Here is a 27,411-nt window from a genome sequence, read left to right as displayed (position 1 = left end):
TTAAATCTGTCAGCACTTACAGATGTTTTTATAAGTTCAGCGGGTTGAAATTTTTACAATGTTCAGGGCCAGACCTCAGCTAAAATAAAACTCTCTTTGGAAACTCCGGGTCATGACTTCACTCCCTAGAGAGCTCATGTTCGAGAGATTCCTAAGCTTTGGTTTTTTGAGATGTTCTTTTATTTTTAAACTTTAAATCTGTTGGACAGATACAAAGCTGTGATTGATGCCTGCTCGCTTCAACCAGATATCGACCTCCTTCCTTTTGGAGACCAGACTGAAATCGGAGAGCGGGTAAGACTGTCTCTGGGCTTGAGACCAGCTCTCTGACCTCAGCTGCCGTGATGCTAATCAAATAAAGACCTGTTATTGAAACTACCATGACTATTACACTATGTCATCAGAATCAAAAGTGTTTAACTTGTGTTTGTGTGTTGTAACCCAACAGGGTATTAATCTCAGCGGTGGTCAGAGACAGCGGATCTGTGTGGCCAGAGCTCTGTATCAGAACACCAACATTGTTTTCCTGGTAGGAACCAACTTGTAGTGTCTTTCCTCCACCCTGAATAAGTGATAGGCCACATGATTGAAATGTTATGAATGACCGCAGCTTTTAATTTGATTTTAGAAGTACTCCCAAGTTGAGATTTCCTAAATGACACATGATAGCACAGGGTACGTTGTGGCAGCGATAGCAGAAAACACAGTGATGTGTAAGGACTGTTATTGAATTACTGGACATAACTACACACCCTTCTGGACTGGATCTTGAATTCATCTCATTCCGATTATCGCTCATCGAAGTGACGTTATGTCTCACATCCTAGAAAGTCATTGGGGTTGATTTAGTGTCATTTCAGGCCAAATTCGAAGTGTCTTTGATTACTATTGAAATAGTTAATGTTTTATTATCAGCATCTTTATTTGGCATCTATGGTTTCATGAAGACCTCTTTAACACATTTAAAACATTACACATTTTACCTCCTCAAAACCAAAAATTTTACCCCCAGGTTTCATACAGGTGCTAGGAATACTTGAAAATGCTTGAAATTTAATCTACTGTTTTTAAGGTTTGAATAGTGCTTAGATTTTGGATAAAGGAATATGAAACTGCTCTGTTTTCAAATAAATGTGTCTTAGCTAATAATAATTAATTAATTAAATATTTTTGCTTTTCATAAAATTTACATTTTGTATTCTGCACATGTACCTATAGCATGGTGTTTGTGCCTTTTTTATTATCTGAGCCCTTTGAAATTAAAATAAATAGCAATTTAAGATGAATGATGCATTAAAGACAACATTAAGATGCAAGGCATGCCATCAAAGCTTTTCTTGAAATACTATACTATAGAATACTATAACAAATACCATATGATACAGTATAATGTAAGGAAGCTTGTATATGTATGTAAATATGTAATTTGCCACACTTATAAAGTGCTGAGAAGGTTTGAAAATCCACCTGGAAAGTGCTTAAATCTGACTCTGGAAACCTTGTAAGAACCCTTTGGGACCTTTATTTTTAGTAGTGTTTAGTGGAGTCACAGATGGTTCTTTTAAGAACTGTACGGTATATTGATAAGACATTTTTTCTGGCACTGAAATTTGAACCACGATTTTAAAGAGTTTAATGTTATCTCAAGTAGAAGCAATGATTAATTAAAGCTGCATGATCTATCTCAGTTTAACAAGTCTCATGCTGATTTGAAGCAATGCTAACACTATTTGGGTTTACTTACCAACAGGATGACCCTTTTTCTGCCTTGGACATCCACCTCAGTGATCATCTGATGCAGGAAGGGATTCTCAAGTTCCTTCAGGATGACAAACGAACAGTAGTCTTGGTCACCCATAAGCTGCAGTACCTCATCCATGCTGACTGGGTAACCATTTGGTTTTCTCCGTTTATTCTGAAAAAAAGGTTGTTGATTTATGATTGCTCTTAAAGATGGTAATTAAGACCAAATAACTCATATTACTTAAAAAGAAAACTCACTTACTGGCTTACTGTGTGTGGTAGATCATAGCCATGAAGGACGGTTCAGTGCTGAGAGAGGGAACATTGAAGGATATCCAGACTCATGATGTGGAACTCTACGAGCACTGGAAGACCCTGATGAACAGACAAGATCAAGAGCTTGAAAAGGTCATTCTGCTTTAAATCACAACACTTCTTATTATGATAATTCGGTTAAGAATTCAATGTCATTGACTATACATGCTTAATGTACTTGGAATTTCTCAATATACTCATTATGAACAATATAGTAATAAAATCTAACTGAAAATGTTGTCCAATGAATGTTTGTGTTCTCATAATTTTTGTAAGAATTGTATAGAGTCACTAACCATCCAAGTTATGTAATAATGTAAGTATATTTTTCCTGATCACCAATTATAAATCTGATTATTTATTTGAAAACAGTCTGTTTTACTTTTATTTCTTAAAGTTGCAATGTCTGATATACAATAAGTATGTGATGTTTTACTCATAGTTACCACAGGCATAAAACAAAAAAGTATATCACCAGCAAAACAATCAAATAAAGACCTCAGAAAGGATAGTTTTGAGATATGATTGAGATCGCTAAATGTACTGAGGAATTGAGCTTTGATAATGACAGTGATAATAAAATCAGCTGCTCATTTTCATGTTCCAAAAAGCTTCAACTTTTTTTTATTAATATTATTTTAATTAAAATAAAAGGAGAGTTTAATGCCATTGCAGCTATTACATAACCATCTATTTTAGATATTGAAGTAAGGGTCAGTAAGGACCCAAATTTGTAACAATAATGCATTTATGGGTTAAAACAGACTTACTGTATAAAAGTACATTTGAACAGACATCTTTCTGATTTTTGTTTCTTTTCTTCAGGATACCGAACTGGAGAGTCAGACCACTCTGGAGAGGAAGACTTTAAGAAGAGCGTTCTATTCCAGAGAGGCAAAGAACCATGTTGACGATGAGGATGAAGGTAACTGTTGTACACTTTTCAGCACAAACACTGAAAAATGGTCTTGGACATCTTTTTTCCCTTAATTTCACAGAGGAGGAGGTGGAGGAGGAAGATGACGACAACATGTCTACCACAACCAGCCGGCGTTCAAAGATCCCATGGAAGATGTGCTGCTGCTATCTCTCCTCAGGCGGCTTCCTCATGGTCTTCCTGATGGTGTCGTCCAAGTTAGCCAAGCACTCTGTTATGGTGGCCATCGACTATTGGCTGGCAGCTTGGACATCCTCAAACCCTAACAACCAAAGTTTTGTTAATTCTTCTGTCAATTACACACAGAACGATGAGGCCACTCAGATTGCAGAGGTGATCCATCAACTCTTTTTCTTTCAATGAAATGTTTCCTTTTACTTGATATTTACACCTTTTGGATATTTTACAGCATCGTTCTTATGTGCCGGTGTTTATTATCCTGTGTGCGGCGGCAATAGCGCTCTGCCTCATCACTTCTTTAACCGTAGAGTTTCTTGGAGTGGCTGCAGCAACAAATCTTCATCACAACCTACTCAATAAGATCATTCATGCTCCCATCAGGTGCTTGCACATCATTATGAACATTGTTATATTCATCATTTAAAGGGTTAGTTCACCCAGAAATTAAATTTCTATTATTATTTACTCTATTTTCTGAGACATTCATTCATCTTCAAAACACAAATGAAGATATTTTAGATGAAATCTAAGAGCTCTCTCATCCTCTAGAGACAGCAAAGGGATGAGATAATCCGGGATAATCAAATGTCCAAAAAAGGAACCAAAACATTCAATGTGACTTCTAGTGGTTCAATTGGAATCATATGAAACTCCAAGAACCCTTTTTGTTTATAAAACTACTTTGTTTGCCTCTGTCTTCCCTTCTTTATGAACAAAGTGCATTTTTGATGCACAAAACTGTTCTCGGAGCTTCATATAATTAGAGTTGAACCACTGAAGTCACATGGAAAGTTTTTGATGCTTTTTTGACCTTTGATTGTCTCAGGAACCTTGCTGTCTATGGAGTGTCAGAGAACTCCATCTAAAATGTCCTAATTTGTGTTTCAAAGATGAACTAAAATGTCTTCGAGGATTATAATAACATAAGTAATAGGTAATTAATAATAGAGTTTTTTATTTTGGGGTGAACTAACCCTTTAAGATGGACATCATTATAAAATGTCCTTTTACTCCATTGTTAGATTCTTTGATGTCACCCCACTCGGGCAAATCCTGAATCGTTTCTCAGCGGACACCAACATCATCGATCAGGTGAGAGAAAGACCGCCAGACAGAAAGAGTCAAGTGTGAAGTACGTCGGTTTCATTTTAAACACCCTTGAGATGAACAGCCTTGGGTTTACACAGAAGCATGTGACCTCGGTCAACATTATCGTATTAATGAGACGAGGAATGTGACGTATGCGTGTTAATGTGTGTCTTTTTTCCTTCTCTCTCCACAGCACATTCCGCCGACACTAGAGTCTCTCACTCGCTCGACTCTACTCTGTTTATCGGCTATCGGGGTCATTGCTTTTGTTACCCCTGCCTTCCTCATTGCGCTGGTGCCCCTCGCTGTGGCCTTCTACTTCATACAGAAATACTTCCGGGTTGCTTCCAAGTAAATATGAACACACTTTCTGTACATTTCTAGTCAAACCATCTTTCTGCATTCTTATACCAAAAATGGAAATAAGGGCAGTATTACTAGCTAAAAATGTGGGAGAGCGTTGCTATTATGTGATTGTATGCAATATGGAGCGATTAATTGTTAATGCTAAGTCAAAAGTAATTCACAAATATTTGATAATGAAATGAATTAATGACAATAATTTGCTATGGTTACACCTGAAGTAGTTACAAAATAACTGTATAAAATGATAAAACATGAAATGATAAAAACAAATTATGTTAATTCTACCCAGCTAGCAGTAGCCAGGGAAGAAAGGCTCCAAAGCAGGAAAAGAGCAAACTAAGAAAAGACCCCGAGCACAGTTTACCGCCTATTTTGGATCTTTCTTTACCATCTGACTAAAGCCCCAATACTGAGACACACAAACTGACCAATCAACATGTGACCACATCATAAAACCCACATACACACACATCTTAGCTAGGCCCTGATCAGCATCTGCCTTTGGAATCTGTATGGGCGTTCTTGTTTAGCAATATATTTGCATTCTTACACACACATTGGAAATAATACTTAAATGATTTGAGTAAACCCAACCCTAACACCAAATTGACTAATTCAGGATCATGTTTTATTTTTGTATAATGCCTAATCAAATTGTCTTAACTGCATCTTCCAATGAAAATAAGAATTTGCTTTTGAGGCAAAGCCTACATTTTTAAATCCAGTCCAGAATTGGTAAATAAAACCAACATCCAAAAACCAATATGTTTTTTTTTCTTTAATATTCCAGTAGTTCAGTGTTTCAGAACCACGTTTCTGGAGGACCACCAGCTCTGCACATTTTCCAGTGTCTCCTTAGCCAAACACACCTGATTCATATCATCAGCTCATTAGCAGAGACTGAAAGACCTGAAATGGGTGTGACAGACAAAGGAGACATCCAAAACATGCAGTGTTGGTGGTCCTTGAGGAACGTGGTTGAGAAACACTGCACTAGTCCTTTATATTCAGATACACAGTAAGTAAATATATTTAAAAATACTTCGATTTTATCATTTCTTTACAGCAATTGTGTTCTTGTTAGCATGCCCACCACCCAAGCACATGCTCTACACCTTAAAAACACCATAATAACAAACTGATATGTTTTAAATACCAAGATAGTGGAAAATTAAACAAGTCTCCCCTGTTTCTCATCTTGCTACAAAAAAAAAAAAAATCTGCACAAGTAGCACTTGATATCAATGTTTACTCACTCCATCCTGCAGGCTGCAAAGAATGATGGGAAGTGTACATCCCTTTTCCAGTTTTCACAGTTCTGCTTTAATACAGCCAGATTAAATCGTGACTAAACATACATTTTTACAGAATGTTTGTCTTTTTGTATTATGAAGTACATCTGAGTGTAAAGATAATTGAGTTGCTATGCTTTTTAAGTTCTGGACTTGATTATATACCTTTTATTTGATTGGAAAGGAAGACTAAGACTAAATATTACTTTTTAATTAAATCCTAAAAAATGAATTGTTCACAGTGATATATTTAAAATAAGTCTATAATAAAAAATTTTTGTTGACTTTAAAATGAAATAAATCTCACAAAGAACTGCAAATAGTGCAACTAGATCTTTGTATTTTAACTTTTTCTTACACATATTTACAGTTTTGGAGAAAGTTACTTTTGAAAGTAATGCATTACAATATTGAGTTACTCCCCGAAAAGTAACTAGTTGCTTGGTTACTTTTTATAGTAAGTAATGCGTTACATTATCTTTACTTTAGCGTTACTTTTTATTTCCTGGCTGTGTCTTGATCTCTTTCAGAGCTTGTTTTTTTCTTTCTTTCTTTTTTAAATAGAGGAGCTCTGCAGTTAACAACACACTGTATAACCGACACCTACATTTACCTTTAAAAATAATATTTTACTGAGAACTTCTTTACCCCAAAGCTAAACATGCCGTATTTACAGATTATTGAAAGTTTAAAGCAATGTGTTTGCTACTTTTATACTATTTGTCTAAAGTAAAATTGTTGCCCATTGCGACAATCCCCTTTTCCTGTTCAAAATAATGAACACGTTCTCTCATCGAGTGCGCGATTTATTGTGACTATTTTATTTTATTTCAGCAATGAAATTTTTAAAAGCTAATTAATTCAACTAAAAAGTAGCTCGCGGTACATTTTCAAAAAAGAAACTCAAATATTATTACTTAAGTTATGTGTTACTTTACTCGTTACTTAGAAAAGTAATATTATTACGTAACTCACGTTACTTGATGTTGGTGTTACGAATTGCATTACCCCCAACACTGCATATTTAGCTAAAGTGCATGTTAACTGTCTAACATTAACCAAAGTTACATACCAGCATTACCTTTAGAATAGTACTTTACCTAATATATACCTATTAAAAAAATACATTTAATTTTTTTTTTCCTTCAGAGACCTGCAAGAACTGGATGACTCCACTCAGCTGCCTCTTCTCTGTCATTTCTCTGAAACAGCGGAGGGTCTTACCACCATCCGAGCATTCAGGTCAGTGAATTCAGGCTCTTCTGAAAGCACGTATTTTCCTCTTAGTTTTAATGCAGAACAAAGCAGTTGCATGTGAATGAAATTCATCCTTTATAATACAAAGCCATTTGTTTAATATCATCCATGCATAATTGATGCAGTCTAGGCCTTGTCTTATAAACACACTGCGCTCATTCAACCATCCTTGACTTGAAGTAATCCAACAATAAACATTAAAAGATTGAGCTCTGTTAAGTCTCCAGAGTGTTTACGTGAATGAATTGAACACTCTCATCCTTAACATCTGTGTGTTGTTTAGCTGTGTTCGGCCATAGTTCTACATCACACATAAATGGATTTCTCTGTTTTTAGACATGAAGCTCGGTTTAAGCAGCGGATGTTGGAATTGACTGACACCAACAACACAGCATACTTATTTCTCTCTGCTGCCAACCGGTGGCTGGAGGTCAGAACTGTAAGTAAAGATTCACATGAAATAATTGATCAAATAAAATAAAGGATTAACAGTCATACTGTAGCAAATTGTACAAAAGCATCCCAGTAACAGATTTTAAATAAAAGATATCTCCAAAGATTTAAAAGTTACTAATTGTACAACTTTATATCTGATCTACCATTTAGTTTTCTTGTAATTGGGAATTGTTTCATCTTCTGATTATGACAATTAAGTGAGTTTCTCATACTTGTAGATTAAATCTTTCAATGTGACGATTTGTTGTATATGCCCCTTTAAATCTCACAATGTATGTTTATATCTCACTCTTACTCTCACTCTCTCACTCTCACTCTCACTCTAACTTGCAACTTTATATCTAAATTCTGAGACTGTATCTAACAATTGAGCTTTCGTGTTTTTCGAGTTTTTACAACTTTGTCATGTAATTGTTGCCTTATATTGCAAAGCTGGTCTCAATATATGAATGGCAACGTCATGACAGTTAGAAACTATTTTACATTTATTTTACATTGTTGCGAACTTGTATAAATTCACACAGTCCCATTTGTATTTTCACCGTTGTACTTTGTTCTTTCGTTGTTTTTTCACTACACTGAGGGTAAATTTTAGAGGTGTTTTTTTATTTTAATGTTTTAAATGTTTAAAATTGCCACCTTGTAATATTAACGATTTATCATGTAATTGATTTTGAATTATTTCGTTTTATTTAATGCTTTTTGAAAGAATAAATAACTTTTTAAATAAAGGAGGGCGCACAGTAACATATTTGTTTACAAACCTCCTACTGCACAAGACACGTCCAAACGACATCTATTACACTGACAGACGCAATATAGACATGATAGGCAACATCTAATGTTTAGTGGGTTGTACACTGAACAGTAACTAGTACTAGTAAAGCTGTTGCATTTTATCTTAAAATCTTTTATCTTAGCGATGTGTTTTATCTTAAAAAGCTACATACAGAATTCCCACACTTTCATGATCAGCAGATTCAAGGACTTTTAAAGCACCAATGATTTTAAATCAAGCACCTTTGTAATTCATACCCCAGAATATGTAGCACCATGAAAGACCTTACTCTACTTACATTTCACTTACACTTAATATTTATGTTAAAAATATAATTTTTAAAACTTTTGTCATGTTTAAAGAACTTCAATAACGTTTTTTAAATTCAATACTGGTAATATTCAAATGCAGTTTCTGAAATATTAATGTTTTTTTTACAATTAAGTACAATTGTTGAAATAAAACCATAAACAAATTGAATTTTAAATTGAATTCAAGCACTTTCAAGGACCTAAGTTTTTTTTTAAGTACTTAAATCCATGTTTGAAATTCAATACTTTAAAATACTTTCAATAAGTGTGGGAACACTGTACATAATATCATGTATATTTTCTTCTCAGGACTACCTGGGCGCTGTGATCGTCTTGACTGCAGCTGTAGCAGCGATCTGGAGCACATCTCCATCAGGTCTGGTCGGACTTGGTCTAACATACGCCCTCACTGTGAGTTCTCCATTTAAACACCGCTTTATTGAGTGTCTAGCATGCGCTAGCGGTCACCAGGTTTATCACAGTGATTTAAAAACCACTTAAAAAGTTCTTAACGTGCTTTATTTAAGTTGACAAACTACCTGAACTGGGTGGTGAGGAATCTGGCAGACCTGGAGGTCCAGATGGCTGCGGTGAAGAAAGTCAACAGCTTCCTGAGCACAGAATCCGAGAACTACGAAGGATCCATGGGTAATAATAAATCATTCAGTATCTCGCTAATAAAAACATCCGTATAACTCTAGATAATATGTTTTATTTAGGCTCCAATGAAGATTTAGAACCACTGATAAAACATAATTTCTGTCTTCCTGAGCACTGCTACATGTGCATTTCCTCACATTTTTAGTGCTTTAGGACAGAACGACCTGACACAAAAAAATAAGTCGTTTTCTAAACACTTGAGTCTAGAGATGAAGCAGAAATGACCCGACCAAAATAAAGAGAGAGAGAAGCTTATAGAATGTTAGCGCCACCGTTAGCTACAAACAAGAGCTTTATTTTACATCTCCTACTTGGTGACATAATGGAAAACTGGGGTGGATTGTTGTAGGCATGAGTCTACACTTTGAAATTTGAACACCATATATAGCTGTGTTGCAGCTTGTTAAAGTGCTCACTTTTTTGTTGTCATTGATGAATCAGTGTTATGTTTACTTTATACTCTCCTCATTGTGCAGAGAAAAACATTTTTATAGAGTTTTTTAAACCAAATTCTATCCAAAAACATGCATTACCACAACAGCAATAATACTTAAAGTATTTCTGTCCACTTACAAAGTGCCTAAAGATATGAATGATACTTTAGAAGTATCAAAAAGTTAGTTTACCTTAATTTGGTAGTCAGTCATGATGGCGGCCATTTTAGGGTCACATGACCAGTCAGATGTGTCAGATTTAAGGTGCCTTAGACTTTATGCAGCGCTGTGCAGATCGATCGAAATCTGTCTTAAAGCGGTGCATGCTGGTTTGAAATCCACGTGACTGTCACATGTGGCATCAAAGTACCACGACAATGCTCCGAGATCAGACGACTGATTCAGGCCGTGCAGCAACTGCACGAGCTCTGATGACGACACTGATATTACACGATTGGCCGAGTTCACCACATGACAACAACCACGTGTGTTTCAAGTTTATTATTGGACAGATTCCGATTCACAAATTTCAAAACAACAATTAACTTTTCGTACCATCTCTATCTTGTACACATTATGCTTCTTAAAAGACTACAAATATTTTACTGCAGTAATCATGTTTTATTAAATAATCTGGTTATAAAGGCTAGCTTGTTTGCACAGGTTTATTTTCAACCTTTTTATACAGACTATTTACAGCATTCAGCTCCATGAATGATTTAAATGATATATTTTAGTGAATAACTTAAATATTAACTCAAATAAGTCATATAGACTTGTAATAAAATAATTATCATCGATGATCCTGCCACCCTAAAAGTTTCTTAACAAATTACGTTAAAGAACTATTTTATTAAATCATTTCAAAAAAATTTAGGATTATAAAAGATACATATTTTATTTCCTGTCTAGCTGTTTATACCTGGTCTTTCTGGAAAACTTCTACTTAAAGTGTAGCTCACTTATTTTAATGTCCTTTTGTTCAATATTTTTGGATTAAAGTGCTTTTTTGAAAATGCTTTCATCATCCAAAATAATCTTAATCATTGTTTAAGACTTAATCAAAACACCTTGTTTTGTGTTTTACATTAATATATATCGGGAAGTTTTATATCTATATCTTTTTAGCATATTCGAACAAGAAGTGTTTGCCTATAGTGATGTTTAAACTCATAGAATTTGTGCTTATTGCTTTGTATTTAATAGGCCTGTTCGTTTTTGTTTATATTATCCTCTCGTTTCCCCTTATTTCTCTCATGTGTTTGTAATATATTTAATTCATAATCCCCTTATTGTTTAAAAATGAATAGTTTGTAGAGACTGTATTCTGTTTTATTTGTAAATCTTTTGTTGTTATAAATAAAAAAATTCATTAATAATGATGACGCCATGTGATCGGTCATCATGACTGCCGCAACTTTGAGCCACGAAGTGTCCAGCTTGACGGCTCCGTTTTCAACTCCGCCCCTGCCTGTGCTCGGCTAATCTCAATGATCACTGGCTGCAGCTGTGCTTCATGTCGCACGCACCTTTAGTTTCTGTTATCACGTAGTGGTTATCGTATGAGGGTATTTAGATATTTCGTTCTCAGTTTGTTGGCTATTTTTTGTTATTGTGTGATTTCAGATGTGTCACAGGTACCTGAAGACTGGCCTCAGCATGGTGAAATAACCATCCATGATCTATGTGTGCGTTATGACTCCATGCTCAAACCTGTTCTCAAACACGTCAATGCCCACATCAACCCTGGCCAGAAGGTACACCAACCACACTCCAGAAAACAAAAATTTCTTGATGTAATTTTGGTCAGCTTTGTCAGAATTGTCATTTAAGTTTGAAAAATGCCTTTTAAATTAACCAAACTTGGGATGTCCTAATCAGATTTTCTTGCCCTGAGTCCGAGTCATTTGATTTTGAATGTCTACCGATACCGAAACCCGATCCGATACTTCTACAATACATAAAAAAGAATAAAGAAGAGTGAAGAAACGGATTCAGGATTTTCCTTTTTTTATTTAATTCACCTTTTTTTAAAATTCAGCAACTCTGTTAACAAACAGAACACTTGTGTGCTTTAACAATCAAGTAATAAATAACATCAATTTTTCACTGTTGGACTTTAGTGCAACAGTAAATATTAAAAAATCAAATAAAAAACGAATAGCACCTCATCTTAAAATACCCGGCAGGCAATCCCAAGTTTACACATCTCACAGTTTACTATGGCAATGTTGTCGTCATCAACTTTATAATACCTCCAGAACGCAGACATACTCGCACTTTCCGCTTCAAGCTGCTTCCGTTTTCTACTTTGCACGCATTTAACCAATAGTGTCTCTACAACAAAGTAATGTCATGCCGCAGGCGTTGCTGTTTCTGTGTGAAGTCAAGAAAGAGGTCTAACTCTGTGCCAACGCATAACTATAGATGTGTTCAAAAATAATGAGAATATATACATATATAGTCAAGTCCTGATCGGGAGGTAACGTCTGATTTTGATCAAGTCTGAAACCGTGTGATCGGGGCCCGATTTCCTCTGGACATCCCTAAACCAAAGCAAAAAAAAAGCATAAAAAACTCAAACTATAAAATCTCAAATTATATAAACTCAAATGATAAAATCACGTAATTTAGGTAAATTGAAACTTGAAATAAAATGAAAACTGAAAATATCTAAATAATACTTTTGATTAAAAATGTATGAATTAAAAAAAATCTGTTAAATTAAGATTCACGGTGATGCCAAAAAAACTTTTAGAGAGCATAAAAGATGATATGATGTATGTGGGATGTTATAAGACTCTAAAGAAACTTTAACATGATGGAAAGCTTCTATGGATCTTAAAAGTTTTTTTAAATAAATACTGTACAGTTTACTGAAATCTAAAAAAAAAATGAAAATTGCAGTATATTATTCTTTTAGGTGTTAAAATTTAAAGTTTAGGTTAACTTGAAGTTCACCTAATGGTTTACTGTTTACATCTACGGGAATTAATGGAATAGTTCAACTAAAAATGAAAATTCAATTCTCGTTTACTAACTTTTCACTTGTTCAAAACCTGTTTGACTTTCTATCTACTGTTCAAAGAAAGGATTATGTTTTGAAGAAAGCTAAAAAGCTTGTAACCATTGACTAAAGATTGTCATTTCAAATTTAATTTAACCTTTTATTTGTTTGTTGTATTGTTAAGCTTCAAAAACCTAACTGAAATTAAATGTTCCAGTTCAAATGGTGTCATTTAATCAGATATAATTTAAAATGTATCTCACCTGATGGAAAGAGGCAGATTCTGCTTGACTAGTGTATTCAACATTGAAATCCACTGTGTTATAAATGTGATTTTTTATGATTGTATTGCAATAAGTTATAATTTAAAAAGTTATATTGCATTAGTTATTATGATTCAAAGTAATGTTTTTTATTTATTTTTCAATATTCTGAAATTAATTAATGGCAAATTTAATGTAAAATAGTTTGGTATATTTATTTTCGGCCCATGGCTATTAATGATATTCGGTTTTTGGCCCCTTATACGAAAAAGTTTGGGCATCCTTGATCTATATAATATTATATTCTAATGAAATCTCCATCTGAAGCCATCAATGATTGTTTAGCAACCCTAAAGCAAATCTACTTGTTCCAGCATATAACACTCATTTGCGGCATTGTCACATTGGTGTTTATTTTCTCACCGCGCTATGAAACCACAGCCTGAATACAACTACACACTGTAGCAAAACCTTCCCAATTTACGATTCGATCTTATCTTTATTACTTGAACTTGTTTTAAGGAGGTGCCCTGCTCACAATATACGAGTATGACAGCACAGATGGCTTCTTATTGCCACATGGGATCTGGAACCGTCCGCTGGAACAGAGTGTTTATACATGAAAAGTTAATGGCTCACGTGTTTTTCTTTATGTGGCAGGTGGGCATCTGTGGGCGAACGGGCAGTGGAAAATCCTCTCTCTCTCTGGCTTTCTTCAACATGGTGGACGTTTTCGAAGGTACATGTCTCTGTTTACGGACATATTGTTGTTCGCTGAGCATTTCTGGCTCGCCGCTGGGGAGACGCTGACCTTTGTGGATCCCTGAAGAACAAACAAAAAAAAAATGAAAGAAAAGACATTAAAAGCTGCTTGAATGTGCTCGGCTGCTTGGCCCAGTTTCCTCCTGTGGCCGTGTTGTTTGTTCTCATAGCGTATGGTTTCTGTCATTCTGACAAGCAGTCATGATGTCATGTTTAGACGTTAAACGCACAGATCTGTTGAGTCTTACTGTCACTGCTGAAGTATTGACTTTGTTTTTGACTAACCTGGATTATTTATAGAGGAACCTTAGTGTCATCTGAAGTGAGGTATCAGGCAGAAGATTTATTTGAAATATACCTTACAATATTATTTATTTATTTATTTAAAATAATGAAGTATATTTGATATAATTGTCACATTTTAAAGCCATATCATTATAGTGTTAAATAATGCTAAATTATAGATTTCAAAAATGGTTTAACGATTAATTATGTATGCATGCATATCCAGACACAACATCTTTTAAATTAATATTTTCTATGGGACGCTATACAATGTATTTTTGCATATACATTAAATTAGTCAGTACTGAAACCAAATCTGGTGCTAATGTTGGAATAATTAATCTATTCCATGCGTGTTCAATAAAAAAATTCAGGAGAGGTTTTTCTTCAAGGTTTAACATATTAACAATTTATTGGATACAAATGAATAATTCATTTCACAGAATTCTGGTATCCTCAATGCAATGCAAAAGTTACATTCAGGAGGTGCGTTCAGTTTTCATTTCCTGACTTTAACTTAAATAGGTAGGTAATATTAACAGGTGGAGTTTAGTCAAATCCATCACTTGTCAATTATTCTTCAGTTCTCCATTGGCCGCACCCATACATACATCCTCTTTTTTGTTGAATTCTCTGCACAACATTTAAAAGCACAAGACTTGCAAATTATGAGCTCACAGGAAGTTTTGCTGCAAAGCTCAAGTTAATTTTAGACAAGCTTCATCTACTTCTGCAAAAATGCTTCATTAGTATGCAAACATATCACTCGAGAAGATGTTCAGTTAATAAATCACCTTTAGACAATACAAATACAATTGTTTAATGCAAAGAAAAAGAAAAAAATCCTTTGTAATTCCTTTTTCATAACATTAATCTAACAAAATGACAAAATGAAATGATAACAGTGCAAAAATGAGTACCCCCAATTTATATGTTCGGGTAAACTACTTAAAATAAAAAATAATGAAAAGTGGAAAAGTAAAGAGAAACAAAAATATATCAAATTTAGATGAAATTTTGTAGTTTGTCATTTCTTTTGCAATATTAAGCTTGAATTTAAATGTATTATCTTTCTATTTCTAAAGATGTTCGGTGACCAAACTTATTTTATTGTATATAACGGTTTAATAAATCTGTTTCTTTCAAATGCACCCAAATTACCTATATATACCTTTAGGTATATTGAGAAATTGATATATGCATATACTGTGGATATGTATTATGTGTATATAAATGGCCACAAATTTACACAACATGTATATTAGTGTAGTAACTTCATATTAACACAAACTAAACCTAGTCGCTAATGAATAAAAATATTAAAATTAAAATTTTAATGGTAGATGATTCAATAAATGACAAACTCAACAAAAAGCCTAAAAATGAACTAAAACGAAAACTATCAAAAGTTTTTGGTCATTAAAATTAAGATTCAATTTAGAAATTGTGCTTTGGCAACTAATAAAGTTTAAAACTTTTAATTTAATTAAAGATAAATTTAAATATTATTTGAAAAACTAATAAAACACACAAAAATGAATAATCAGCTACACTCACTATGGGTTTACCAAGCAATAAGTCAGTGTTCTTATTGTTAACGGATATTATTTATATATTTTTCAGTCGTTGAAATGAACTGAAATGAAACAGAAATAATTATTTGTCAAAATTGAATATAAGAGCAAAAAAACTAACTAGAACACAACAGTATTGCTAAACTTGTACCAAAAAAAGAGCATTAGCTTGGTGTGCTTATTTTATTACTACAAAGATTATATTTTCCATGAGTTTTATCAGCCTGCAGAATTAACTTCACATTTCTTTCAGTCCAAATAAATCTTTGGCCAAATCAAACAGTCGGAGCAGCGTTTGTGCACATGAACACGACTCTATGAAGTGTTTGAAATCAGACTCTCTCTTCACTGTGGCCTTATAAAGCTAAAACTAAAATCTGCACAGCTCTGTTTGGCCTTCACATCTCCACTATGTGTTAAAGTCAACTTACTGTAAACTGACCCAAACACCCAAAACCAATCCGTCAGGGAAACAAGGGAGAAAAAATGTCATTGTGATTAGCTTGAGATTTCGTAAGAAGCTTAATATAGCTTTATCTTATTTAGTTAGGCATGTTAAATATTTGGCTAGCTGATGTCCATAAATTTAATATATGTAGAATAAAAGGTATGTGTTTTAAGTGCTGTGCTTGATTATTCATTAAACACTGTTTTTCAAGGCATTTCATATCTTTTCGATTTATTAGCTAAATTGTATGAATTCGTATGATCTTATTCGTTCAATTTAGTTTGATTTGCTCATCCCCCAGTGACGATTGGGTATAGGGGCGGAGTTGGGTGCCAACGTACATTTCAATGTACAAAATCGTACATTTTTATATGACTGAACTTGTACGAATTAACGTAAATTACTTTAGTTTCCTCATGAGATCAGGCTAGTTTTTCCCAATGAATTTAGATTGTTGTATGAAGCCGTTTTAATGTATTTTTTTATTAATATACATTTTAGAATTTTGTAACCAAATATCAATATTCCGTTGTAGCTTCTCATTTTAAACTAGATAAACATGTCAGTGCTTTATAGTTAACTAAAACTACTAAAATGTTACATCTATTAAAACGTATAATGTTTTTTTAATTAAATAAAGCTGAATTAAAATGAAAATTAAAGTTTTAAATGCAAAACTTGAAAAATAGAAATATTAGAAAAGCAGGAATATCGCTGAAGTTCTATGTTAGGTGAAAAATGTCTATTTAAAAAAATAATTAAAAGAGAAAATGTTTCCTCAGGCACAATCTGAAATAAAGTTAAAATACAACATTTTAAAATATATATTAAAATATAAAAAGTAAAATATACAATATTTAAAATATATATTAAAATATTCAAAATATGAACATATTTAAATTACGTTATAAAATATAAAAAAACAAATGCCAGTTAATTAATTATTAATGCAAGATTTAGTTGAAAAGGTTAAAACATGGTGAATTGAAATTGAAATGTAATAAGAACTCATAATGATTGAATTATCTAAAATGCATAATTTAATAATTAATATGATTTAAAAACACTTATTTTTTGGCTTCCGGCAGTAATACATCATGATGTCATTAGTTTGTACGTTCAGGTCAGATTGCAGCTATGGACGTAGGAAGCAACACAGTTTTCGTTTTTTGTTGTATTTTCGTTTTCCATTTCCTCAGTAAACCCTTATCAAAAAAAGTTTCGGTCTTACTCGCGTTTTTTCAAATACTGGTTATTGGACTAGTTGCAAAAGGTGGTACATAAGGATGTGCACGAAAGGTGTGCCACTACAATTATTATTATTATTTTTTTTTTTTTAGGGAAGATTGTCATTGATGGCATCGACATCTGCAAGCTTCCTCTACAAACTCTAAGATCTCGTCTGTCAATCATCCTCCAGGACCCAGTGCTGTTCAGCGGCTCCATTCGGTATTTACACGTAAAAACACACAAATACAGTTGTATCTGCATAAAGCCTGCACCTCATGCACTCATACAGACAAGACCAGCAACAATAAACATTCACTTCCTGCCTGACATTACTAATCACAAGTTCAACATAAACACAGATCACTTACAAAAAAACCCCCAGCATGACATTATATTTAATATTAGTGCTCCACAATTAAGCTGTACATTCTTTTGAACTGAATAGCGCTTACAGTCATTTTCTTTTATGATTAAATTATTTTTTTCTGAAATTAATCTTACGTCAAACTCATGTAGAGTTAAATATAGATGCTTACTCTACACTTAAATAATACTTTCCTTTTAGATAGATTGTTTTTTTTACTTTTTGAAGCATAAAAACTTGATCATCGAAATGTTAAATTCAATGAAAACTGCCCAAACCACAGAAGTCTTATCTGCAATATTCATTTAATGCAGAATATTTGACTGTATGTATCTTGTTTGACCTTCTCACGGATACTACTGAGTGTCATGTTTGTTTCTGAAGACAGTGAGCATATGGGGTTTGTTTAAAGAGGCCGTCGAGGGATAAGGAAGAAAATCAAACTGAACCACCAGCACAAGTGGTCTGGGAACGGTTTTGGGCAAAGCTGTTGTCATGAGCATGTTTATATGAAGCAGGCCTAATGGATCATTGGGCCCAGGAGACAGCCGACGAGTTATTAGGACAGCAAAGCCTCTCTTGATTTTTAATTTCGGAAAATGTTGGGCTGTAAAAGGACGCTGCGGTTGGAAGCCATTTCCCAGTGTGGTCAAAAGCGGAGTTGAATATGGGTTCATTAGCACTGCCTGTTATGGTCATTGAGTGTGTGGATTATGTAAAGGGATGTTTCAGCAAAGATTTACATTTGTGAAGTTTCACCAACTAATTTCGAGAGGAGCACGTGATATGATCATTAATCATTAGCTAGCCTATCAGACCATTTTAAAACTACAATGAATATCCTGCCTAAACTTCATTCCCTATCTTCGTTTTTTTGGAAAACACCCCTCTATCCTTCTTTTCTCCTCAATTCTATGATCAGGAGACACGGCGGCTCAGTGGCTGGCACTGCTGCCTCAAAGTTTTAAGTTCTAATTGAGCCAGTCGGCACTCTCTGCACAGAGTTTGCATGTTCTCCCTGTGTTCGCATGGGTTTTTCCAGGGTACTCCAGTTTCCTCCCACAGTCTAAAAACATGTACAAAAGCGAATTGTAATAACAGTCACAAGCACTTAACGCATACATACTGAATCAATCAGAACCAACATATTTGCCAAAGTATAGGTATAGGTATGCCAAATATAACTGTGAGGCTCTCAAGAAATACCTGATCTCCTATCCCTCCTAATGCTCATTGCAAGGTGGAAAGCTTGGGCTCATCTATCTCCGAGCTCAGTGTTCTGTCCCGGGACATCATGCCATACCTGACATTTGATAGTGTTCTAATCACACATCTTCATTAGGTGCAATTAAAAAAAAAGGTATTTTGAAGAAAGTCCAAGCTGCTCTTTCCTATACAATTAAAGTGAAGATTATTTTTTATTTTTTTTTTATGTTTTTGAAAACATTTGGATTATAAAAATTCACAAAAGTAGTCAATTTTTAAATTGTTTTAAAATTATGACAAACAGTTGACAAAAACAACTAAAATAAGATACAAAAGCCATGATTACGACAAAAGAAATTCTAAATGATGAGATTTTCACACAAAAATTACATCAACGCCATTATTACAAATTAAATTAAAAAGTCAAAAGGTTGTCAGATTTAAAAAAAAATGTGTTATGATCAATATTGTGTACTACCAATTCATTTATTATGTCGAATAGTACGCTTTTACGGTCACATTTGATCATTCTGATGGATCCTTATATCTAAAATATCCTGACTTTACACAATGCACCAAAAATTCTCAACGCAAAATACTTAATGACAATGACATTGACTTATTCCATTATGCACAAGATTTAAAAGCTATGGCGATCATTATGACTTATTGTTCTTACAATAAGTTCTAATGTGGCTTCAGACTAAGTCTGCAGAATATTAGAAAAATCTGACATTGCGATATTTTATTTGTTTATGTATTGCGATATGAATACAATTTCATCAGATGACTTGAATAGCTCTACTTGGATTGAAATCATTCATTTAGATTGATTGAGATCATTTTGTAGCTGAGTGTATCAAACAAATTGCAAACATAAATAAATGAGATAAAGATAAAAGTGAAATAAGCAGTGCTTTATGGTTTTCCAGAGAGTCAAACAATAGTCAGATATGCAGAAACAGTAATTGAATAATCAAATGTAACGTAAAATAACACCGTAGTCTTCATTGTTGATTAAATATAATCCCAACTCAACATTGCAGATGCTGCGATGTGACTATTGGGGATGTACACATCGCAATATATTGTGCAGTTCTACTTCAGACAATGTAGATCATGTCAAAATGACAACTTTTAGGGCATTTCTATGGTCTATTTGTTGCTATATAGCTCAGCAAAACGTCTCTTTTCACTCTTTTCTATTAAACATCTCCAAATGTGTTCCTTAAACTAAAAAAAGTTGGTAGAAATATTAGTTCATCAACTCTTTATATATATGCACCTTCTACAGGTTAAATCTAGACCCTGAGTGCACATGCACTGACGACCGGCTTTGGGAAGCTCTAGAAATCGCTCAGTTGAAGAATATGGTGAAAGCTCTTCCAGGAGGATTGGGTAAGAGCAACAACACACACTCTCCAAAAACATTCAGCTCTTATCAAGCAGAATGTCAGTCACCTCCTGGTTTTGAAACTGACTGTAATTCTTTACTGAAACGCTGGAGATTTCTGACCTTTTGAAAATGAGTTTAATTCTGCGAAAAGCGATATTGAGTAAATGTGAACAACTGTTGATGGTCATGCTGTATGTTTAATTTGACTGTCGTCCCGCAGACGCTGTGGTGACCGAAGGAGGAGAGAACTTCAGTGTGGGACAGAGGCAGCTATTTTGTCTCGCTCGGGCCTTTGTTCGCAAGAGCAGCATCCTAATAATGGACGAGGCCACAGCTTCTATTGACATGGCCACGGTATAATCACAGATACAGAAGCTCATTTTTCACAACATGAGGAAAAAAAGCATGCTTTGGTAAATCATTGTCATTATGTTAAAGTCAATTTTTTTTAGAAACATTTTGTGATTAAAAGTCAAATATTATTAGATTAAAATTATTACCCTTAATATAAATGTCAAAAAAGTAAAATATATGAAAACAAATTTGGAAATTACCAATTATTTGACAAAAATGTCTTAAATTTCAAACAAAAAGTAATGATTATGACATAACAATTCCTAATTAAAATAGATAATTAGATTACGATCTCCTCCAAATTATTTTGAGTATATTTTGTGTCAATTATGATAACTGAAATGAGATACAAAATCATTAATAGAAGATATTAAACGATTTAAATGATGTGAAAAACATACTTATAAAGTAAACATTGGGATAAAAAGTCAGTTATTACTTTAAAAACTGAATTATAAAAGTCTTTATGACTCTTTCTGTCATATCTGTGACAATATATTATTTGAATTTTGAATTTTTTTTTTCTTAAAATAACGATTCACCAAAGCAGGAATTTTCTCATGAATGTGTTGGAAATTGGCTCACATATAAATATACACAATCTTATAAAGTATTGTTAAACTATTTATTCATAAAAACAATGTCGTTTTTTTAAATCAATTATTGTGATTTTAAAAAAGTATTTTTGGTCCAATTTTTTTTTCATGGTAAATTCAACAGGAAAATATTCTTCAGAAAGTGGTGATGACTGCATTTGCTGATCGGACGGTTGTCACTATAGCCGTAAGTTATTTTATATAAACTATTTTAGCTACTATGTGCAGTTGAAGTCAGAATAATTAAACCCTTTTGTTTTGTTTTTTCTTTTTAAAGTATTTCCCAAATGATGTTTAACAGAGCAAGGAAGTTTTCACAGTATGTCGAATAATATTTTTTCTTCTGGAGAAAGTCTTATTTGTTTTATTTCGGCCAGAATAAAAGCAGTTTTTAATAAAAAAGGTCCAAATTATTAGCCGCTTTAAGCTATATATTTTTTTGATAGTCTACAGAACAAACCATCGTTATACAATAACTTGCCTAATTACCCTAACCTGCCCTAAATACCCTAGTTTACCTAATTAACCTAGTTAAGCCTTTAAATGTCAAATTAAGCTGTATAGAAGTGTCTTAAAAATTATCTAGTCAAATATTATTTACTGTCATCATGGCAAATATAAAACAAATCAGTGATTAGTAATGAGTTATTAAAAATATATTTAAAAAAAAATCTCTCAGTTAAACAGAAATCGGGGAAAAAAATAAACAGGGGGGGCTAATAATTCTGACTTCAACTGTAAATGAGATCATGGGCACGGAAATAACTCAAAACAACAGTGAGATGAGGCTAAACTCAGATGAAATGAAAAAAGAAATTCTCCATTCCTTTGCCTCTTCTCGTATTTTTCCACACTTCTAACAACCAACACCCAGTTTACTATCACTTTCTTGCCATTAATTGCCTCACAAGTATAACCTACTATAAGCCACCAGTCTAAAACACCTCTGCTTGTATCACACTGATTTTAAAGGGATAATTCAGCAAAAATAGATCTACTCTCCTTCAAGTGGTTCCAAAGCTTTATTTTTTTTTTTTGTTGAACACAAAAGAAGATATTTTGAAGAATGTTGGAAACCAGGATCCATTGTAACTACTACCGGTTTCCAACTTTCCAATCTAGAACTATAAGAAACTGTAACAAATTGGAAAGAAATGGAGGATGAGTAGATTTGAGTAAACTATCCCTTTAAACTGCTACAAAACAAGACTTGATCAAATGCATGACCTCTGTCTATCTGCTGCACTCGTTTTCCTCTGTTCACCCTGTTTTCCGCTCTCCTCCTTCTGCTTGTCTGTCTTTTCTCCACACAGCACCTGGTTTCCTCCATCTTGGAGGCGGAGCAGGTGCTGGTGTTCTCCTCTGGGATTCTGGTAGAGAATGACAGCGCTATCAACCTCCTGGCACAGGAGGACAGTCTCTTCGGCATCTTAGTCCGGACGCACAAGTAGCATGCTCTGACTCCGCCCACAGGCAACTCGTCTATTGGTCGGTAATCAAGAGTCTCCTGTATTGGCGACCAATTCGCTTGTTAAGTCTGAGATCAGGGGTCAAAGTTTCTGGGTCCAAATACTCAGATGCCAAAACAAATAACAAGTGGTATGAATGCAAACTCAGTGCGCTGCTATATATCGAAAATCAGGATTGTAATGTTTATGTCTATGCCTAATCTCACATGGTCAGGCAGTGATTTGTCATTTATAATACATTTAAAAGAATTTGGTCTTTGGGGATATAGCAAGTTCAGATATTGTAGTTTACCCCATATTTATTTCAATGATTCAGTTTAATTTGTGATTATTCACTGTAAATGAGTAAAGACATGGATCCAGAAACAGTATTTCATACGTCACAACTTAACAAGTGGATTAGGATGTTCGAGTTAATATTGCAGATTGCAGAAAGCCTAAAGTGTACTTCAGTTTTGATGTTTCTATCCAAACTTTGCCTAGAATTGTTTAGCACTACTTAGATTGTCTGCAAGGTGGTAACACTGAAACGAAACTGAAATGGAACAAAAATAACAATAAACTACTATGATTGTGTGAGGAGATTAAACCATATCTTATCTGCAAATTTTTAAAAAATTCTTAAAAGTAAAAAGATATTTTTTTTGCTCATAATAACTATGGGAGAGAAAAAGTGCAGATATTGGACAAGAATAAATCTTTCTAGACATATTTTTTTAAATACTTTGCATTAGACTGTGTGGAGATGCTAACGTGCATTGAAAAAATGAAGAGTACTTTGGGCTTTCAAGGTAGACGGATTAACATTTGCGTAGAAGACTTTTAACATTTTGAACATTTTGGTTACTATGTATGTAAAAGTGAATTTTTATTTTATTATTAATGCATTTTTTTATTTACTTGGTGCCTTAATTTGTCAACAACCATATATGTTTTGTGATTTTTAATAACTTTTTTTGCTATTTGTGATCCCAGCAGACACACAACGTCATAAGACGTTAATATTAGGTTAGATTTAGGTCACCAGTGTCTATGGACATTATTTTGACGTCCAATAATGACATTCATATTTAGTTGATTTTAGGTTGTGTTGGAAAATGACCAAAATCCAACATCGAGCCAACATCTTAAACCAATGTCATATTGACATCAAATACTGACATTTATTCGTCAGGAATGGCAACCAAAATCCAACACCTGATAGACGTCATATTGGTTACATCCACACAACGTTAAGGTGTAACATCTTTAGACATTGATATTTTGTTGTTTTTAGGTTGCGTTGGATAGCAACCAAAATACAACGTCTGTCTGACGTTGGACATTGATGTGGGCCTGACGATGGGTTTCTGATGTCAACTTGATTTTCATTTCTAATCAAAATTAAACCTCCCACGATGTTGGGGTACAACCAGTGCGAATTATACATTGACGATTCGGGGGGGGGGGGGGGGGGGGGGTGGTGGTAGTATCTTTACATCTTTTTCGGTAGTAGTTTCGTAATACATGCTTCAGAGAGCCAAATAAATAAATGTATTTAAATTACTTCTAATTTATTAATAAAATGTATATGTTTTCAGCGTTTTGAGGGATATTTAGTGACTATTTTAGAGGTTACTGTAGGTCAAACTGTACAAATTCTTTTTTTTTTTGCTACATGCAAATATAAACACATATTTTAAAAGAAATGTGTTTTGTAAATGTCTATCGGTGCCAGTTTCAGACTGTTGAATGATATTTTTCCTTGATTGGCACGATTGAACGCATCACAGTGGCATGACCCGTTATAAGGGGGGTGTGATCAAATGTATATTTATATTATACATTTTTAATTATTAATATTTAAGAAAGCTAATATTGAAGAAAGCTATTTCTTACTTTTAAAGAGCTGACCCCCCATGCATCTTGTTTTGATGTCTTTCAGGGGGGGAATCAGGCATCAACCCCCCCCAAACCCCTCTGTAATTCGCACCCTGGGTACAACGTCATTCAGAAGTCATGTTGACATCCTGTGCCTGCTGAGATGTTTACGTGGTGTTGTGGCGTGATGCTTGATGTTTTATTAAGAAATTAATTTAATTATTTAATTCATAATGCTTTTTTCTTCATTTCAATAGTGTTATTTATTTATAATTAATAATAGTATTCAGTTATTTATTTGAGGATCAAAAGGTGGAGCTCTAAATATAATCTCACCAGCTAAAGCACTGTTTGACCGTACAGACATATGTATTTTCTGCAGCATCGTGTGCACACAATCCTGACGGCTGATCTAGTGATCGTGATGAAGAGAGGAAGCATCATGGAGTATGAAAAACCCGAGATCCTCATGGAGCAGGAGGATGGCTTGTTTGCATCTTTTGTCAAAGCCGACATGTAAAAAAAATCACCACTTTACACCACTTTTGGCCTTAATAGATCAATAAAAGCCATTTTAAAAGTGCTCTGACCGTAGAAAGGACTTAACTAAATGCAGGCTGTGAACTGTTATCCTTTTATATGAATCTGATTTACAGTATTTTTAGCGTTTTGTTAGCATACCGCTCTTTTTCTAAGGTAATGACGCGTGTATTCAGAAACGCATAAGCAATAAGCATTAATCTACTGTGTTTTTGACTAGTATCAACACTGTTGGGAGCGAGGCGTTGATGCTCTCGTCCATCTGTCTGTCTGAAGTGCATTGCTGATCCAGATTTAGGGAAAGAATGGTGGCTGTGAATACACCAGAGTGACCCTAATGTGTTACTCACACCCTATATATACACACACACACAACCGATTGTATTTTAGACTATGTACTGTTGTTTTCTTATGCAAAACTGCTTAACCAAAAGCTACTTTTCTGTTGTTTTTATGCTTCTTAGGTGACAAATCAGTTGTATTTCATCTTAAATATTTCAATGGGTGAATTTCACAAAAACTGTTCAACAATGTTCAGATCGTTTTTCTCCTAAAATAGACTTTTCTTTATCTGTTTTTATTTTGAGATCAAACAATCGGAGTGATTTCTTTTGTCTGTTTTGTAATTTTCTATTTATGTTTGTTATTTTCTATTTTCTTTTATGTGGCTGGAAAGACATCTGTTGGGTAAAACATATGCCAGAGTAGTTGCTGGTTCATTGCGCTGTGGCAATCCCTGATAAATCAAGGACTAAGCCGAAGGAAAAGGAATTAATTAATTTTCTATTTAAAAAGCTTGCTCTGTATCCAAAACCTTAATATGGGGAATATCATGGAAAATGTATAATTGGTACTTTTCACTTTTAAGTCAAATAATTATAATAACTGTATTTAAATAAAATATTATATTGAATTTAAATTCAAATCTAATCAAATTCCAGCTACATTTTGCATTTAACATTACGCTTTTACTGTACCTTGAATAATGTAGTGTTATTATTATTACTACTACTACATTTTAAAATATGACAGATAAAATATGAAGTGTCTGGTATATTTTTATAATATACAGGTTTATTTTGTTTAATTCAACTAAATATGGACAAATTAATTTGGATGTGTCAGTCTTAGTTCAGTAATTTTCTATTAAAACCTGAAACACATGCAAAAATAATAATACAATTATAGATATCTAAAATACAATCATGAAGCCTAATTTACAAAACATACAGGTAAGTTATGCTTTTACTTAATTCTATATAATAATAATAATAATAATAATAATAATAATAATAATAATACAATTAAAAGTAAAAACGGGATTATTTCAAAACAAACAAGCAAAGAACCAAATATGTAAATATTGGGATATAAATAACACATATTTTTTAATGTAGTAATACATGAATTTATTGGAATAACTTAATGCTCTGTATTAGTATTTTTATTAATATTAAAGTCAAATAAAGATTTGGCCATCTTTTTTCAGTGTGACTGTTCAGGCAATTTTTTACCTTTAAAATAAATTAAATAACATTTGTATAGCCTAAATTACGAAATGTTTGAACTTTTTTTATGAGATTCACCCAAAACAAACCAGCATGAAAGTTTTACATTGTAGTTTTATGCATATATGCTTAACCATGTGATTTGTCAGTCTTTATTATTATTATTACTATTATTAAGATGTTCGAAAAGACTCTACAGTCTGTCTACAGCTAAGCTAAATTAATTTTCATGTATTTTCCTCATCCTCCATAACAGTGCCAGTCTCTGTCCTCACATCACTTCTGCATTTATCCTTCATCTTTTCTACATATGATCGCTCACCTTTCTGGAAATCACGGCCAAAGATGCTCTAAACAAATGCTTCCTTGTCGCTTCAGTAAAATGACGCACTTCTGGTTTTTCTGACGCTTAGCCCAATGTTTTATGAATATGTTTGTTAATATTCGCGGTGAGCAGCGAAATGCCAGTAACCTGCGAATCTGCGCATGTGCGTCAAACACACTTCACACACACCGGTGATGTGGAAACACACACACACAGTCAGGTCAAAACCACGGCTGTTCGCATGTTTGTCCTGATGGACTGTTTGAAAATGTATATATGTAATTATAAATATGTCATTTGTACCATAAGCATGTAACATCATTATACTGTGTGCCTAATTTTTTACACTTGAATTTAAAATAAAAAAATGTGTGTTTACTTGACTCTGCTGAATGCCATATACTTT

At 33.6% G+C, this 27,411-nt stretch overlaps 1 protein-coding gene across 4 annotated transcripts in view; it reads left to right on the top strand.

Annotated features, from left to right (window-relative positions):
• The window catches only part of abcc9 (ATP-binding cassette, sub-family C (CFTR/MRP), member 9), a 58,734-nt gene extending 32,432 nt beyond the window's left edge, over positions 1-26,302 (top strand). For 3 of the 4 annotated variants that reach the window (XM_056455780.1, XM_056455778.1, XM_056455779.1), the window contains 21 exons: positions 210-294; positions 449-529; positions 1,751-1,888; positions 2,026-2,151; positions 2,884-2,983; positions 3,057-3,328; positions 3,405-3,556; positions 4,198-4,267; positions 4,458-4,615; positions 7,072-7,164; positions 7,516-7,618; positions 9,034-9,135; positions 9,252-9,372; positions 11,445-11,575; positions 13,749-13,827; positions 17,498-17,606; positions 20,252-20,355; positions 20,574-20,707; positions 21,428-21,490; positions 22,617-22,791; positions 25,015-25,104. In XM_056455780.1, coding sequence (XP_056311755.1) covers positions 210-294; positions 449-529; positions 1,751-1,888; positions 2,026-2,151; positions 2,884-2,983; positions 3,057-3,328; positions 3,405-3,556; positions 4,198-4,267; positions 4,458-4,615; positions 7,072-7,164; positions 7,516-7,618; positions 9,034-9,135; positions 9,252-9,372; positions 11,445-11,575; positions 13,749-13,827; positions 17,498-17,606; positions 20,252-20,355; positions 20,574-20,707; positions 21,428-21,490; positions 22,617-22,754 — 2,359 coding nt within the window. In that variant the 3' untranslated portion in view covers positions 22,755-22,791; positions 25,015-25,104. Of the gene's footprint in view, positions 1-209; positions 295-448; positions 530-1,750; positions 1,889-2,025; positions 2,152-2,883; positions 2,984-3,056; positions 3,329-3,404; positions 3,557-4,197; positions 4,268-4,457; positions 4,616-7,071; positions 7,165-7,515; positions 7,619-9,033; positions 9,136-9,251; positions 9,373-11,444; positions 11,576-13,748; positions 13,828-17,497; positions 17,607-20,251; positions 20,356-20,573; positions 20,708-21,427; positions 21,491-22,616; positions 22,792-25,014 lie in introns of all 4 variants that reach the window. The other variant, XM_056455777.1, reaches the window with a different exon arrangement.
• Positions 26,303-27,411: the final 1,109 nt, after the last annotated feature.

Source organism: Danio aesculapii, chromosome 4, assembly GCF_903798145.1.
Source record: "Danio aesculapii chromosome 4, fDanAes4.1, whole genome shotgun sequence".
NCBI lineage: Eukaryota > Metazoa > Chordata > Actinopteri > Cypriniformes > Danionidae > Danio > Danio aesculapii.
This window is presented reverse-complemented; position numbering and strand designations above follow the sequence as displayed.